The sequence below is a fragment of the Chenopodium album genome, chromosome 27, assembly GCF_948465745.1.
Source record: "Chenopodium album chromosome 27, dcCheAlbu1.1, whole genome shotgun sequence".
NCBI lineage: Eukaryota > Viridiplantae > Streptophyta > Magnoliopsida > Caryophyllales > Amaranthaceae > Chenopodium > Chenopodium album.
The window spans coordinates 4,820,832-4,839,196 of NC_137860.1; the positions used below are offsets into that span (position 1 = coordinate 4,820,832).

General features: G+C 34.7%; 2 protein-coding genes across 2 annotated transcripts; one reads left to right on the forward strand and one right to left on the reverse strand.

Annotated features, from left to right (window-relative positions):
* Positions 1 to 226: 226 nt before the first annotated feature.
* On the forward strand, positions 227 to 7,878 carry LOC145620670 (uncharacterized). Its single transcript, XM_081675373.1, has 6 exons — positions 227 to 569; positions 762 to 952; positions 1,392 to 1,437; positions 3,705 to 3,787; positions 3,866 to 3,982; positions 7,396 to 7,878. The coding sequence occupies exons 1-6, from the start codon at positions 371 to 373 to the stop codon at positions 7,465 to 7,467; spliced, it is 708 nt and encodes a 235-aa protein (XP_081531499.1). The 5' UTR covers positions 227 to 370; the 3' UTR covers positions 7,468 to 7,878.
* A 980-nt stretch (positions 7,879 to 8,858) lies between these two features.
* On the reverse strand, positions 8,859 to 18,333 carry LOC145619465 (ABC transporter G family member 3-like). The gene is made up of 12 exons (XM_081674159.1): positions 18,119 to 18,333; positions 16,998 to 17,591; positions 16,806 to 16,885; positions 15,200 to 15,486; positions 14,039 to 14,210; positions 13,498 to 13,611; positions 13,234 to 13,362; positions 12,307 to 12,498; positions 11,368 to 11,454; positions 10,889 to 11,161; positions 9,703 to 9,810; positions 8,859 to 9,225 (listed from the first exon to the last, which is right to left on the reverse strand). Exons 2-12 carry the CDS (start codon positions 17,473 to 17,475, stop codon positions 8,968 to 8,970), a joined length of 2,178 nt encoding a protein of 725 aa, XP_081530285.1. The 5' UTR covers positions 17,476 to 17,591; positions 18,119 to 18,333; the 3' UTR covers positions 8,859 to 8,967.
* Between the last annotated feature and the right edge of the window lie 32 nt (positions 18,334 to 18,365).

The window sequence follows — 18,365 nt, forward strand, 5'->3', positions numbered from 1 at the left end:
ATCAATAGTTGGCGATGTTCTAGCTACCAGGCAAAGTTCAAGGTGTTAAGATTATTAAGTGCACCCATGCTATATTCAAAATGTTAAGGCCAACTTTGCCTATAAATTTGATCGAGTATAATTTATCATATTACGTGTACTTTCTAGCTTGTAGTTGCGTTTGTAAATTGTTTATCCCTAGTACGGACTACGGAGTACCAATGCACCATACGTCCATGGTCCATCAATCTAGGCACTAGCCAACCTCGGGAAGTCCTGCGCTTTGCTCTCTCTTATCCTAGGAATTGAATTCCTAAGAAGATAAGCACCTGTCATTTGATTCCAAACAGAGAATATCTCTGTAAGGTGAAACCCACCAAACAGAGAAACAATGGCTGCCATGAACCACCATTCATCTCCATTGTTGCTGAAAAACCCTCCTTATTCTCAAATTCCTCTTTTCAATCCTTCCTTTCCCATTCAATTCCATAAATACCCACTTCGAATTTCTTCTGAATTAGCCCCTAAAGCTCGAATTATCGCCCGCCGCAAGGAGACTGTTCCTGTTCACCAGCTTCAACGCCCTCTTTGTAATTTTACTACATTTTCTTTCCTTTTAATGCTTGCATTATTAATTTCTATTCTTGGGTATTTCTTATTTTGGGTTGTTGATTGTTTGCCTGATTTTATTTATGTCTTAATTTGGAATTTGATAATCATGTTTGTTTATGGTATTTCATGATTTTATTGATTTATTTATATGATTGTTTGTGGTTGAGTAGTGGAGTATATGAGCTTGCCGGCAAGTCAATACTCAGTGTTGGATGCAGAAAGGATAGAGAGAGTAGATGATAGTACATTTAGGTGCTATGTCTACAGGTTTAAATTCTTTTCTTTCGAGGTTTGCCCGGTTTTGCTTGTTCGTGTCGAAGAAGAGCCTAATGGATGCTGTATTAAGCTCTTATCCTGCAAGGTCTGACTTCTTCTTTGCCCTTTTGTTCCATTGTTAGCAATGTCCATTTTTTTGTAAGCATTGGTTGTGTGATTTGAGGCTGTATATGATTCAATTGTCTTGATTGATAGTCTTTGTTAGTGTGAAGCTGACTAGATTGTCGACCTTAATATAGACATTTTCAAAGAATAGAGGGGTTGCCACTTACAACTTTGATAAATTGTCATTTAATTCTCAGTATGTTAATAAGCTTAAAGTGTATCCTATGCCTAACACATTAGTTGCAATCTTTCAGAATTTTGTAAAATTATTATGACATTTAGTCATTTGCTTGTTAATGAATTATGTGTTTGTTTAGAGCTCTTTTGTCTATATACAAAGCTCATGCCGTCTGTAGTTTGGCCTTTTGACACTGGTGGACATGGAGGTTTTCCTTATCGTGTGATATTCTTCATGACAGTTGGAGGGATCACCGATCGTGGTTGCGCAGAACGACAAATTTGAGGGTAAGGATGTTCTGTTATAAAATTTCTTATAGCATTAGTTTTCATTTACAGCTCTAAGCCATCTCCCTCTTGTATATGAATTGCTTTGAAATGCTTGAATTCTTGTTTCTGTGACCATTAAGTTTTGTTTGTTATGTATATACCTGATCTCTACTCCAAGTGTTCCCTGATCTTTTGCTAGTTATTAATTTCGTAAAATTGAATGCTACCATGTCAATGCCATCTTATATATTCATTGAGGACCCCAATTGAAACCCAATCGAACTCTGTACTAAACATACCTGATCTCTATTCCAAATGTTCCCTGTTATTAAGTGTTCCTTGTTAAAGCAAGTGTTCCCATTAAGCACTCCTAAAAGGCTATCCATGTGGTACTGAGAAACATTACCTTGACAATAAAAAGATAATTTAGGCAAAATTTTGAAATTTTAAAACCATATCTTAACAATAACAGGTTTACCCTTATTAATATGAGGTCCAACACTTTATCCCCCGCTTAACACTAATGAGAGAGTTAAAGGCACAACATTTGTGAGACCTTAAAATGGAAAATTGGATGCACTATTCGGGGAACAAAGGGAGAATAGTTCAGTCTACCTTATAATTTTACATGATGTCTTTTGTCTCAATTATACAAGTTGCACATGTTATTAGTATTGTTGTACATTTGTAAATTGTTATTTGTGAAATCATATTGGCCTTTTGTCTCTACAATTGCTAGAATCCTGATCTCAATGGATCCCTTTTCTTCCTTTATCTTGTTATGTTCATCTTATCTCTAGTCTCTACTTCCTTAGAGTATTATCCTCCCCACTTTCTCTCACCTCAATTGAAAAAGAATAATAATTAAAAAAACCAATACATAAATTTGTATTCACCTTTACTTGATAAAATTCCTATCAACATTATCCTAAAATTATGTGCCCCAAGATAAATGAGAGAAGTTTTGTCGGACTGAGGCAGTACTGTATAAAATGTTTGTGATAAAAAGATGCAGAAGAGACAACTTCTAACCCAAATTTGATAGTTTTTTAGTTCAGATCTTTTACTTTGTATTATCAACATCAACGGGTATAAAAGGTTAGTAAAAGAAGGTTGTTACTCCATCATTCGAAGTGTCAAAGGTTTAGACATATATAGTGAGTATCTTAATACCAATATGGTAATTAGGGGAGAATGGCTACACAATTATTCAACCTAGTAAAACACCACTATAGTGTTTTGTTTGGTTCTTTCAAGAATCTAGCATCTATATTTTGGATAGCTAAGCTCTTTTTGTGGTCTTTTATGAATTATAGTTTTCTCAAAAAAAAAAAAAAAAAAAAAAAAAAAAAAAGGATTATAGTTGAACTAGGATTGAAGTAATTTTGGATTAGTGGCTCACAGCATTTGTGTACATTTATATTCAGTGAATCTTGTTGGTTAATTATCAGTTTAGTAATTTTTTTTTTTTTTATTGGATAAGTTTTAAGTCTTACTTTTGGTTATTACATTTCTTAGGTGTGTTGTTAGCCTTTATTTCAATTGTAATTTTATAATTCTAGATCAAAATTGGTAAACATCTAATTTATCCTTCTTTGCACGTAGATAAATTTTTAGGTTAGTAAAGCCTTAAAAATAATTTGAGATCCCTCATGTTTGGGCGTCAAAATAAAAACGAGTATTTCTGTAACTTTTTCATCAGTAATAACTGTGCTACCTCTATTTTGTAACATTTGCATTTGCATGGTTGATAAAACTCATTCGTGAAGAAATTAGTAAAAGAACTGAAGGGTACGTATAATTTTGGAAGGTCTATCTAATAGTCTAATACTGTATTTATTGGCTCCAGAAATGTAAACATGAGATGTTGCCACTACTACTCTGCTTCGACAGGTGAACACATTATCTAGTTTCCACCTTAAATAAAAATTGACATGAAAATGCTTATTTCATAATATGAATGTAGGAAAGATGTTGTTAAGGTACTGGATAAATCCGGAGGAGTAAAAGAAATTTATGGAAGGGTTACAAATTTAACTTTCCTAGTTTCCCTTGGAATTTTCTTGTATATGAAAGTATTATTTGGGCTCTGTAAATTATTAGTTGAACACTTAAACTGGTTATGGAACTGCCTTGTATATAAAGGTGACAAAGCATTCCATGAAAAAGTGGAGAACAGTTTTTGAACTGTCTTTGGCATGTTATACTCATTATATGCTAGTTTTGAGTCCTTGTGTCATGCTATTTCAGGAATGCGTTGACATTGATTTGGTATGGGAATGCAGCTTCCATGGTGAATCGTATATCTTGTGATGTGGAGCAAAGCAACTCAGAAATGCAGCAGCTCACTTCTGATGCAGTTATTGAGGTAATGCGCTCTTCGAGAATATGTTACAATTCTTACCCCACGGTCTAGGATTTGCTCTCATTTTCTCCTGGATTTTAGGTGAGCATTGATGTTCCTTTTCCATTTCGAGCAATTCCAGTACAAATGATTGAATCAAATGGAGCACGAGTTCTTGAACAAATTCTTGTGATTATGCTTCCTCGATTTATGGCACAGGTTTGTAGAGTTAATGCTGAATGTGCTTCCATGGTATTCTAGCTAAAGAGTCATATTGAGTCTACTTGTTCCATCTCACCTTACCCATATATCTATATTAGTTAATTATTATCTATTTCCTTGTGTGGAATAGGTCTGCCCAATGTTAGATCTAAGATTTTATGGATGGTGGGTCATAACCATCCACCGATCAATCAAAAAAAATGCTTAAAAAAAAAAAGAGATTCTTTATACCGAGTAGAGAGTCAGTCTAGGAGTGAATAATATTACTCCATCCATTGCTTTTATATTTTCTTTATATTTGCACAATGATTATAGAGACCATGGTACGAGCTCTCCAAGGCATCCTACAACAAGGACTTGCATTAGACTCGTGAGCATATGAAGGGAGATGCAAAATGGAAATGTGAGTATAAACCACTGAAAAATCAAGTACTTCTACAGAAAGCAACAAGAAAGAAACAAACTTAAGAGAATAAGCTAGAAGCACCAAGAATGGGGATAATATCACAAAAAAGGAACTAAATTAAGGGGATAATGAGGTATAAAAGTGGTCTAAAAGACCACTTATCATACACCCCCCAACTTACTTCTCATCGGGAGCAAGCAAATAAAACATAGAACGAAACTAGATGCAAAAATATACACCAACTCACTTTCATAAGAATTGTGGTTGTTTTTAATCCAAACAAGCCTTGTAACTCCCTACATCTCTCTAGAGGGAAGTATACTCTCACGAGGGTTTCCAAAGAGTTTAACGCATAACTCTTGAGTCAAGACAACCAAAGACAAGAAGAGGTGAAGAAAAAGAGAAGCAAACAAACATAACACAAAACATTTTTGAACTTTTTTAAGAGTTAGGCATAGATGTATGCCAACTTTTCTAAGCAATAAGAGTAAGCACGTTATCGAATGCCTAAGGTTGATTAAAGGATAAACAATGCTAAGTGTAGAGAACTCAAACAACCTCCACCACCCTCACATTCCAAACAATCAAACCACATTTTCTAATCTAGATTTAGTTCCACCCTCCAATGTAACTTTTCTTGACTCCACAAAAGAGCCGGAACAAAGATAGGAAATTACGAGCAAGAAGAACCTGAAATCTTACCGAGTCATGCTTTCTCCATATGCTTGAAATCTAGTTCCTTCCACCAATTATTGACTCAACCAATCTAAGGTCTAAAGGACATTATTGCGTTGAAACGTTGGCTAAGGAGAAAAGATGTACTCCCTCCGTGTTTTTTTAAGTGATATATATTCCATTTCCGGCCGTGTTTTTTTAAGTGATACATTTCCTTTTTTGGCAAAACAATACATTAAAATATTATATCTCTCTCCTCTCATGGTCCCCACCCAAACTCACTACTACTTTTTTATTATATCTTTCCTCTCACATTCATTACTTTTCAATAAACTATTAACCCCACTATCTTTCTTTAACAATTTTTTAATACTCCACTACCCCACTTACCTCTTATTTTATTTAAGTCAATTAAATTGCCTAAAACTATGTGCCGGTCAATATGTATCACTTAAAAAAATACGGAGGGAGTAGAAAATTTTGGAAATTGGAGTTAGCCTAATTATGAAGCAAAAAGTTATCAATCATCAAAAACAACATCAAGCTTTCTACCAACTTTTAAATAAAAATAACAAAAACAACAAAATCTTGGAAAAATTTGAATTTCCTTAACCGTATATGTCGAAAGATACTTTTGCTTCTTTTCCTTGTTTTTTTTTTTTTTCTTTCTTCTTTTGTTTCCTTCTTTTACTCCTTTTTATTGAATTTTCCTCGTCTCTTTTAACTTTGGATGACTTTTTCTTTCTTGTGCACTTACTTTTATTGAATTCATCATCACAAACTGGATTTCCATTTAATTCCTCTTTTTCAACATTCCATCACAAATTAGCTACACAAACCTTTATGACTGAATAACTTCACAAAAAACTAAGGGTGAAAGTAAAACAAATTACTACCCCTAGGGATTGAACTATTAAAGCTCACTTTGGGATCAATTACTACCCCTAGGGCTTCAAATCCACTAATGAGAGCGACTCCATCTAACCATAGACCCGTAAATTTAGGATTGATGGGCTCTTACAAGTTTGGGATACAAATTACCTTTGCATAGACATGTAGAGTTGACAACGACATTCCAAGAGCGTTCAAACTCTTAATACTTAACAAGAAAGGCATTCAAACATATATATCCCTCCATGTTCAAGGCAAATATGAAACAAAACAATATCTACAAGGCTATTCTTGAAAGGGAACTTTAGCATTTTCTATTTTTTTCCCATTCATTTTATCTTTATATATTAAAGATGGATCATGCAAATGCAAGCAAACAACCTATCTCTAAAAGCAAAGAAAAACGGAAGCTATAGTACATGAATCATGCAACATCAATTAATCCTCAATCTAAAAATAAGATCAAGAGAACATCACCAGTGATCGACCAATAATCTCAAATAGAATCAAAGTTAAACCATTTAACTTCCCTCAACTATCCTAGAACTAACAACCACAAGAATTATTAAAGGATCTCACCAAATGTGCTTCGAAATAAATTCCATCAATGTTTTTGCTTCTTTGAATTTTGATTAGACTCCAATGGAATTTTCTCATTGCACAAAAGGCTAGAGAATAACAAAACTCTAAACAAACCTAGGAAAGACTACTATATAAAAGGGACTCAAAGAGCCTTACACTGCTCTATAGGAAAAATAAAGCTACAAAACCAACCAACAAAAAGCTAAGAAAAACAGTTTGGATTAATGGGTTTGGATTTTGAAAATTGGGAGAAAAGATAGAGATAACATTCATCAAAATGCAAGTCTTTGATTAAAAAAAAAAATTAAAATATCATTGATTGAAATGGGAGAGAGAGAGCAAAAACACCAATAAGCTTAGCAAGCATGCCACACATGGGAAAAGGCTTCCCAAAAAGGTCCCCGATCACCCCAACAAAACATGCCCTTAGATAAAAACATTACAAGAACACCCCATAGCTAGTATAAGATTTTCTTTTCCACAATTTTTTTCAGATTGGCTTTATCCTATATCTCATCACATTATCAGTAGTTTGTATTTTCTAGCTCTCATATGGTTTGTGTGACTCCAAGTTTGTTGGTGAGCTACAGGATTATATCTTGTGTTAGTCGTAAATATTTATGTTTTTGCTCTTGTTGATGGTGGTTGCCCTTTTTGTAAAGTAATGATTTATAGCTTAAAAATAATTTAACAGTAAGTGTTCTTAGAAATATTACCTAAGAAATATCCTTATTAGGGGAATTGGTTTGACACTTCGTTGCATCTGTATCCCACCATATAATTAGTTCTGATGTTTGGCTTTCTTGTATTAGGTGTACAAGTTAGACTGATCACTTACCTTTTATGGTTTGTACAGCTTGTTAAGGACTATCAAGCATGGGCTTCAGGGGATACCTCAAGGCAACCTCTTGGAACTGGTCAAATTTAACACTGGAAGTCATAGTACTCTCGTTCATTCATCTCCTACCCCCAGTCGAAGTGTTACCAGACCTTTTCTCTATTGTCAGATAACTTCTTCAAGACAATGGAGGAAGAACATAAACAAAGTCGGAAATCATGTGTAGTATAGTTTTAGTAAAAAATATTAATAACAAATTAAGAGTTAAATCTCGTACACGTGTATATTGTTGAAAGTGTCTTGGAACTCTAGAGTAAAAGCCCTGTTATGTTGTATTTGTAACAGTCATTTTGCTTTGGCATTCGAGAGACAATGTAGGTGAGCATGATACGTTGTTGATGTAGTGAGTTGAGATGAATTTCGCATTTTATTACCTGGAACTGGTTGGCCTACTGCAATGCGCCTTTAATCATGTGATAGTAACCTGCTCCATTGTCTGCATTATGGTGCATCTAGTGGGTTGGACTTCAATCGAGTCTGGCAAGGTTGCAAATTTCATCTATGCAGCACAAGCTCATTAATAATTAGCAGTGAATCCTTTTATATGAACTGAGTACTACTGTACTAGTAACTAGAAAGAATCCTTTTATATGGAACCTAATGCTCAATTTCCTTCTCGCTTGAAATCCACACTCTGTTATACTTCCTCCGTTCTATAAATATTACAACAATGGATTTTTTGCACTATTATCACTCTTGTTTGACCATATAATATGATTAAACGTAAAGCAAAATATAATCATATGGGATCTTGTTGGATTCGTCTCATAAAATACTTTTACAATATCAACTTTTTATAATTTTTACTCTTACATAATTCTAGATACTTAGCATATAAAATGTGCTATGGGATGCGTAATTTCCTCATTACAATATTAATAGAACAGAGGAAGTACTAAGTAAATCATAATTATAGATTATAGGATTGTTGTAGTCTAGGGTAGGGTTATTTTCAACACTATGGCTACGTTTGTTTTGACAGAAAACAATTTTTAGGAAATAATTTTCCCATTTTCTAATGTTTTGTTTGTCAAAGGGTGGAAAATAAAAACCCCTTCTTTTTCTCTCTCTTAACATCTTCACTCGCTCAGTCTAAGGGTGGAAAATAATTTTTACAAAGGTGGAAGACAAATTTTTTAAGTGTAGAAAACATTTTCCTTCAAAAAGAAAGGAATACCACATTTTCCTTCCTTTAACACCCCTTTCCTCTCCTCCCATCCATCTCCCCCTTTCACTCTTGATTTCCTGTTCCTCTATAATTTTTCTTAAAATAAAGGAAAACTATTACGTAATATGTTTTCAGTCATAACAAATGGAACCTACATGCGCCTGCAGCTGAAAATATGAATTCACAAGCACGAACCAAAAATGGAGAGCTGTCAAGTCTCAAGAGCAAACAACTCAGGCCACAAACAAATGGCTAACTATAATGGACAAAATCTCATTAAACCTTTAAATTCATGTGATCCGCCATCTGCAATAGAGGGGGAAAGAAACAAATGAAATCAAATAAATATTTCTTTTATTCATTCATTCATTTCTCATTGTTATAAGATTACAACGGCAAACTTTGCTCCTAATTAATCCTGTCCCTACACGAATACTAAGCAAAATGAACACCATGAAGCGATAACCAACCGCCATTAAAAAGAGCACCAACAAATTATTCCATTTAGCGTTGATGTTGGAGGAGATATTATACGCACTGCTAACCGCCTGATATCCTGATATGGCCCTGACTTCTCCTACTGCAAAATTTGTGCCTACGTATTCATTCTCCAGAAGTCCCTGGAATAAGAAGTATATAGCAGGGTCATTCCACTGTCTAATTAAACCAAGAATTCTATTTCCAAGGAACTACCATTTGAAGCAACAGAGTAAACACAGACACACTTTCAGGCAGAGCCATGTTGTGGCTCATAGGGTCGATTGCCCCCGCTAAAATATATAAAAAAAAAAAAAAAAAAAAAAAAAAATTAATATTCATCTCCGAAATTTTTGGAATTTAGAGCTTTCTTTCAAATGAATGTAGCCAATTGCCCCCAGTACAATTTTTTAATCTTGGTTTTTCCCAATAGTCATCCACATTGGATACACTGACATGTACAGATCAACAAAAAAAAGTAGTCCATATAAATATATAGATACTAAACCCAAGAAAGGTACTGGATAATCAATACATCATACCAACCACATATAGTCAGCAATCCAACTCTGTTAGCTTACATTGGAAAAACATAAAGGAGAGAAGAAACTTGTACTTACCTGAATGGAGTACGTGTGAAAGGCAATGAAGGACAAAGGGTAAGTCCATATCGATACAGGCAAATCACTACGGATCCTGAAGTAGCCAGCTGAGAGCATCATCATGATCTGAATGCAGAAAGTACTCATTAGGTAAGCATATGACGTGAGCTACTGATCAAACTAAAATAGAGCAATTGCTGGCTGCCTGGCTTATCACAAATTCATTTTAACCAAGTCTCATGCAGTAATATACATGTACTTCACGAAACTTATAATACACCCTCAGTTCCTCAATTTGAGAGGAAAAAAGTGGGTGTGGGCCCAAGGAGAAGTACTGCAGAGGAAAAGTGGGTAAAAGTAGAATGTTATTAAGCACGGACATCCATTATTTATATGTTAACCTTGAGCAGAGATGAAGGGATAGTAGCCGTAAAAATTCTATACATGTATGTTACAATCCAACATAATACAGATGATTCTAAAGATGAACAATGATTTTGATTAACAAAGCTTATGAACTGGAAATTTTAAGCTGACATCCAAAGGAAGAAGAAGATAATCTTTGCATTAAAATCTGAAAATAAAAAAAGTAGTAGAGAGGCTTGTTCTTTCCCTAACCAATATTCGAGAGGTTGGAGCTCTCCAAAGTGGCTCTACTACTAATTAATTTCCGGCATGACTTCACCCCATCTGATGACTATTAGCAGAATAATATTAGATTTCCCATCATGCCCCTCACTTAGGTCGGTCAGTTAAAGTATTATCATATGAAATGAATGGTAATATGTTTTCAGATCATACTAGAAATTCATCAGCAAAAAAATATAGACTGAACATCACTTGAACCACCATGCCAGCAGAATTTTTTAAAAGTTCGGTCATTCCATGTTTTGAATACTTCCACTGGTGACTGTCATAGGCATGTGTTCATGTTAAAATGTAAGATCTAATCACAAGGGGGTTAGTTAGTCTAGACTACCATGAAAAATTGATTTTCTTAAAAAAAAATCGCACACAACAGTAGTGAATAAACTATCCACCACAAGGGCTAACTGTCAAAGCACACCCTCCCCATAGTGACTCCTGGAAAACTTGAGATTAAGCATTAATAAATAGATGAGAAACCAACAGGAATACTGCAGTGGAGAAAAGTTCAGATGTTTACACAGGCAATCAATCAGAAAAGGGATCAGTGAACACTTACATGTACAAGCACTAGTGTCAAGATGCTCCAGAAAACATCTAGCTGGAAGGCCGCAACAGTTAGCAGTAATCCCTCATTGACCAGAAGGCACATAAATTGATTCAATACGAAGTACATCAACAAGCTGAATTCATCTCGTAATCCAATCAAGAAATAGAAGGCAAGACTTGATGAAATAGAAATCAGGAACAGGAAAGGTATGCTAGATAAGAGCTGTCCAATAAGGAAAACAAAAGCTCCGGAATGCTTATTTGATTCTTCACAGCTATACATCTGCACAGCAAACATACTTGGATTAGAATTAATAACCAAAAGGACGAGGATGGAACTACAAACCAGAATATTTTCACCCTGAAGACTTAGAAGAATATGGCATGACTGAAAAGAATAAAACGAACCATTGGATGGTCACTTAGAAAGCTGAAAGATTGATAAATTCTGAATCTTAATCCATAAAAAAAAAAGGTGGAAGTCCTAACCTTTATTTCTTTTGTGTGCGCTCGCATCCCAGCAATGCTTAGAAGAGATGTAAATGATACAAATACAAATATAGCGGCAACTCTAGCCTGTAGATCAAAACAAGGAAAGCAATGGTAAGAAAAGTAAAAAAAGAAACAGCAATGAAATCTTTCAAGAAAAATAACTTTAAGCCTAGGAATGAGAGCATGTGCACAAACTGCTCAGAAGGATCAAATTGATAAAAAAACAAGCTTGTGTTAATGAGCAATTAATAGCTTGAGATTTTTTATTTTTCAAATTTTAAGCAACTCCAAAACCCCATAACAAAGGTTAAAATCAAATGGATTTTGCAAAAGGTTCCCAACCAAAGAGCATTAACGCAGAAAAAAGGAATGAATATGGTTGCCAATAACGATACAACATAAAGTCAGAGAAGATCCAAGACCCCCATATCCACTCATTTGGTTGCATCATATATTCAAATGTCTCCATTGTATCTGCCTATATGGTGCTTCAAAGATAAATCAAATGAAAAACTTCAATTGACTTTAGTTTTAATGATCTTTTCTTAAACACCAAATATGCAATTGGACTAAAGTTGTTGACTTAAGTCATCGCTTTGTCACTGCATCATTTGTGGCTCAGTTGTTACAAATCTAACAATCAACAACTAGGATATTGAGGGTGGGGTGGGGACATAAATTCCTAGCATAATACACTTGTGTTGAATGTCATCTGTGATTTAAAATTCCAGGGTTATAAAGGTTATAAATACGAGAGAAACGAAATGGAACAGAAACCGCTACTAAAGTTATGGTAGGGGGTGGAAATTGGAAATTAGCTCATATTATCATCAAAAAGTGCACATTTACAACCAATATCAACAAGGAAAGAAGGAATTATGGCCACAAAATGTAAAGCACAGCAACATCAGAATATAGAAATTTGTAGCAACTTACCACAACAGAAGACAAAGAATGCCCCAAGCCTGAAAACACAGTACCAATACAGAGAGCCAAAAGCATATTGAGAACCAAGCGAAGCCAGTAATATTTCCATTCTCTGGACATGATTAATAATGATCTCCAGGTCAAAACAGCAATCCGGGTAGCCCAGCCTGCCCTTCCTTTGCTTTTGAGAAGAGGACCTTCCTGAAGAGAAAAGTTCACAAAAGGCAGAATAGTAATGTTAGCAGTTCAAATCAAGTTACCCTTCAGGTCTACATAGAGTACACAAGAACGCAACTATCCCCAACTGAAATTTAAACTGGATGGAAGAAAAAATTTTAAATCACTATACTTGCATTAAAAAAAGAGTTAATGTAAAATTTATTTTGTTTTCTACTTTGTATCTGTAGAGTCACAGTCCTTCAAGGGAACAGCTCATGACAAATTTTCATTTAGCGCTTATGAATAGTCACTCTAAACAAACATGAGAAATTCACGTGAAGTGTGATAGTAACAGATTGTGTTGGTTTAGGTACATAGTAAAAATTATCACTGTAAATTATGTATGCCACATGAGGCAACAGCTTACTTGACTGTGTCAGTGTATACATATGAAATTCCTAAAAAAGTGATGTAGCATTTAAAGTTTTCCCCCTTTTTTTGGTCTTGTTTACGGAGGTAGGTGAAGTTTTACTTCCTCGGTTCCTCCTACCCAAAAGTTGGACCTTTTATTGAATATTGAGACTAATTTTTAGGATGGAAAGTGAATGACATATGACAAACAAAAGTGCAATATATACATGCCAGTGAATCAGCTCACAAATTAATACTTTACAAGTATGTCGTATATCAAAAGTTAAAAACAAAGCGACCAAACAAGGAAAGGAAAGGAAAGAGAAAAGAGAGATCTAGATAGACTAAAATATAGCAGCAACAAACCTTTTCAGTGAGCTTTATTATCATTGCCTCAACAGCAGCCGCATCTGCAGATGACTTGTAAGTTGCTTCAAGGGTACGAATAGCTACAGCAGTGTCCATATTCACTGATGACAAGTCACCATGGTCATCCTGATCAAGTTTATTAATATCTTTATGACTTTAGTTCAAACATGAGTAAGATAGCTACAAATCTACAATAGCATAGATGGCAATGGAATTAATCATGATAACCCAAAGATAAGTAAACTACATGTAGTTCTATACCTGTAAGTTTTTACACATTGCAATAATCCGGTCAAAGTCTGTATTGATTGCTCGCAAGAAATGATCAGAAGGACTTTGCATGATAGGGCACGGAAATCCAGCATTGGAGAAGTGCTGCACCAACAAAGAAAAATTATTTAGTTACACAGGAATATGTTCATTTAAGAGTTAGTAGCTACTGAAATAAAAGATAGAAATTTCCTACGAAAAAAAAAGGTATAATTGATCCCAGAAATGTTGTTCATAGAAAGAAGAATTAGAGTGCATGTGTCCACTTTTCAACAGTAACAAACAATAAATTTGCTACTCTTAAGTTTGGGAGAATTGCAGATTAGACTGCTTGTACAATGCAAACCAAAGAGTACCCACAAGGGAAATGGTAACAGAAACAAATTATTTGACAAACATCAATCAAATTTGAGATGTTTGAAGGCTGTACAAGACTGATTTGGGAATTTCAGATAAAGAAATGAGCTTCATAAAGGAGAAGACACAAAAATAAGTCACAAATTCAAGTATTTAGCATCTTTTTGAAATTTACCTGCAAACAAGACAGAGTTTCTCCAAAAAATAGGGTATTTCCATTTGAGAGTAGGCAGATTCGATCAAAGAGGCCAAAGACTTCTGTGCTGCTCTGGTTTAATGTGAATATAAGGGTGCACCCAGTGGTTGCAAGCTTCTTCAATGTAACCATCATAAGAAGTGCAGAAACACTGAAAGACAAGAATTCATTAACTTCTGGCAATCAAGCAATACATTAAGTTAGTGTTAATCATAGCAATCTCCAACATAACACTTCCAGATGAGGCAGCAGAAAATTGTTTATGGGTCTAAATGGAAAGAAAAAGCATAGCAAGCCACAACAACCCACTAGGCAATAAACCTCGAGCATTGTGTTATGAGTTATAATTGATATCAGGAGACCCTTAAAAGTTTCCAAACTCAAGCACCATTTTGGTTGACAGCTTGTCAAAAAAAAATGCCATTTCAAGCCATATCCCCGACTTTAAATTAACATAGCTTGCCAAGGACACAATAGTTTTAAAATGCATCTATGACTCTATTAATCATCAACAATGGAGTACCAATAACCAAAAAGACTTATGAAAATTTTAGTCTCAATAACACGCATGTGCTTCTTCAGATGCATGAAAAAAAAAAAAAAAAGTTCCGACATTAAAATCCAAATGGTAATGTAAATCTCATCGTATCATCTGACACTATTGGTAAAAGCTCAGGAGTTATTGAGACAGTGATATATTCAAGTATAGTACAAAAACACTTCCCAACCTTATTGCATAAATATAATTTAAGGGCAAAGAATTCATTTAGCTGAATCAATATGTTGTTAACTGGATACCATATTAGAGTTAAATGAGTTAAACAACAGTCTCTTGAAATCGGCCATTTCTGCATCAACATATTTATAAAGCTCAGACACCTGCTTATCACCTATTCTAGAACAACAGATCTATAGATAGCAGCACTCTATGACCGGAAAGAAGAATCTTTCAGAAGATAACAAGTGTGGAAAAGTCCTAAACTTTAGCACTTAAGGGAACCATTTATCTGTATATGACAGTATTTTATTGGAAAAGATCATTACAGAGCATTTCAGTTGGTTTGATCCAGAAAAGGACACGGTATTAGAGAGTTAAAGAGTGGAAAAGAAAAAAGAAAATCTAATGTACATCAGCAGCACCTGTCTAGATGATAGAGGGGCTCGTCTATAAAAAGGAGATGTGGTCTCATCACAAGCTCCCTGGCAATGCTAATTCGCCTTCTCTCACCACTACGAAGACCTTTCATGTAACAATGCCCACCTATTAGTTTGTTTGCATAATCACCTAAAGACATGGAAATGATTGCATCTTCTACTACATTCTTTTTCTGACAAATGAACCCAGGAAGCTGAAGCAGTGCTGAATAATAAAGGAACTCTCTAACAGTTAAGGATCCAATCAGTGTAGTTTCCCTTTCTACATATCCCTGCATATGGAAATTAAAAAGCAGATCAATATTTTAATGCATTGCAGGACATCCCAATAAACAAAGCAACATAAGATCCAAGAACAGCAACCGAAAAGACCAAACCACCAACCTAATACTTTAAAAGGTTAAAAAGGGAATCCTCAGTCCACCAAATGAGAGGAAGGACTACTAAGAAGAATTTTCATCCCCTCTACTGAGAGAATTGTATTTCTTCCAGGAAGTCATTCTTATTTTACAGTTTATTCTTTCTCTTGGTCAATTCAGTTCTAGCACAAAGCCATAAAACTTACAAGGAGCTATGTGGGTCCTGTAAAAAATTTCCCTTAACGCATGGAAAACAGACTTTTGGCACCAAAGATTTCATGGAAGATGCTCATTACTCTTTGATATTTTCCTTCAGACAAGAAATCACTTCTTTTTTTTTTCTTCTTACAATCAGGAGCAGTATTATATTCTAAGTCTTGCAAAAAGCCACAAACAATCCATGGAAGGGGCTATATAAGCACCAACCATGTGGCAAATCAATTTGTGGCACCAACTACTTCTATTTAAGAAACTAACGACTCTATAAAGTGAAGACAGAAGGTCACACACCTTTAAATGTAGAATTGACATCAAAATCTAAAAAACATCAATACATCTGAAAGTCAAAATAAAATCTAATCAAGTAGAAGGCTAGAAGCAAACATTCACATAATTAAACTTCATCCTTCTCCAGATTTGTAGTGTATTAAAAGTCATAGAACAGGATGCCCCAAAACACATCCCAAGTCAAACGTTCCCCAGATCAAGAACGACATCATCTAATAACAAGACAAACAAAGAAACACGGAAAGGTTTAAGGTCACCTTGTTATATACCAGAAAGTTTCTTTCACAAACATCAATATGTGCCAAATAAAAACGAAGATATTATAAGTCTTCTATTTCAATCAAGAATCCCATGTGTTCTTTAAATTATCAGCAGATACATACTGGCCAAGAGAAGTGGTGAGGGAGCCATTGTACACTGGACATCCTTATATTAATAACGTCCCTTGCTTCTATGAGTGTGTTAATTCTGTATAGAGATAAATCTTTACATAATGATTTTCCATAAGATCACAGTTATATATAATTCATTGTGTTAGAATATGAGAGCAGCCTAGATTAGCGTAGGGAAAACAATTTAGGTAAGTAAAAATAGAAAAATGTAGAAACATTGTAACCATGGCACATAATTATAACCAACATGAGCACACAAATAAGGAATTTATGAAAGCAGCAACCAAATATTTTACACAATTAGTTTATAGTCTATCATGATTTGGAACTCACGTAGGACCCATAAGGTAAGTCACATTTCATTCCATTTACAAATATATCACCATACATTCTAGCTGAATGAGGCAGTCTCCCTGAAAGATAAAAAAAAACAAGAAACATTACATTAGCACTAAACTCAAAAACCTCACAGAGAACTATTACAACGTGCTCAAATTCTACTTACAAGAAACTAAATATTCAAACCTGAAAGAGCCCTCAGTAGGGTAGACTTCCCAGACTTGGCAGGACCCATGATAACTGTCATTGTTCCAGGTAATGCATAGCCAATAGAACTCTTTATGACTTTGTCAGAGTACTTTCTTTTACCCTTTATCATTACAGTTAAATCTTTCCAAACAACCGAAGCTCCTGCCACCTTTCTCGTAACAGATACACCTTCATGAGCATAAGGAGAAGGCAGTGACCCACTATTGAGTTTTGACAAAGTTGGCGAACCAGGAGTGGTGGCGGCATTAATTGAGTCAACTCCCTCATCCACCCTTACATCAATATCCGTATCATCCCCCCAGTCCGGAGAATCCTCAAAGGAGATAGGTTGCCTCAGCGAACCAGGTTTCCTTAAGTAGAAGAAATTACTCGAAGGCACCCTACTGGTAGCAGGACTACTAGCTGAGGAAGATGAAGACCTATAATTATCTGATTGGGACTGTATTTCTTCCATTTTCAACTTAAATCAATCACTACTCTCTAATCCTTTAAACCAACCACTGCACTCTTCTCAATCAAAATTCATCCAATATTCTACAATACAACTAACTGTAAAAATCAGGAGACAACCTGTAACAAAGGAGCAAGTATTATAGGAGGAAAGCAGAAACAGCATGCGAACCCCAAAAAAACTTGTAATTTTCACTATTGTCTAATATGAATTTGAGCACCCAATTAACCATATGAGCAAAATAAGAAACACCCAAAAGCTGAAATACACTATACACCCAAAACACATTATATTACACATAGTATATATGTATATTAGCAAAACAATACTATAAAGATAATTAATTTGAATTTGAGACACCCAATTATCCACAAGTACAAAACAATAAATACCCAGAAGCTGAAACACACATTAAATTACACAAACATACTATATTAGAAGAACTATATTAAAAAGATAATAAACTTGAATTTGAGACACCCAAATAACCCAGAAGCTGAAATACACCAAAAACCCAACAAATTACAAAATGGGTTTTTAAAACTGCCCAAATAACATGCAAAAATGAAATACCAATAAAGATTACAAACTATTAATTCAAAAAATAGATGCATTTAACATGAGAAATAGCTTTAAAAAAACTAACCTTGTTGAAGATGGATCTGATAAGTAAACTAAAAAGAGTGAAGAAGGTATGAAAGTGAGAAGTGCAAGGCTAAAAATGGAAAGGGGAGTGAGAGACAGAGAGTGACTGCAGAAGGACAAAAAAATTCTTGACTTGCTTTAATTTTACAGCTAATTGTTGTTTGTAATGAAAGAAGTATGCTTTTTTGGTCTTTTTTGCTTGGGATTTTTTTATGTGTATAATACGAAGTATAATTCTTCTTTCTTTG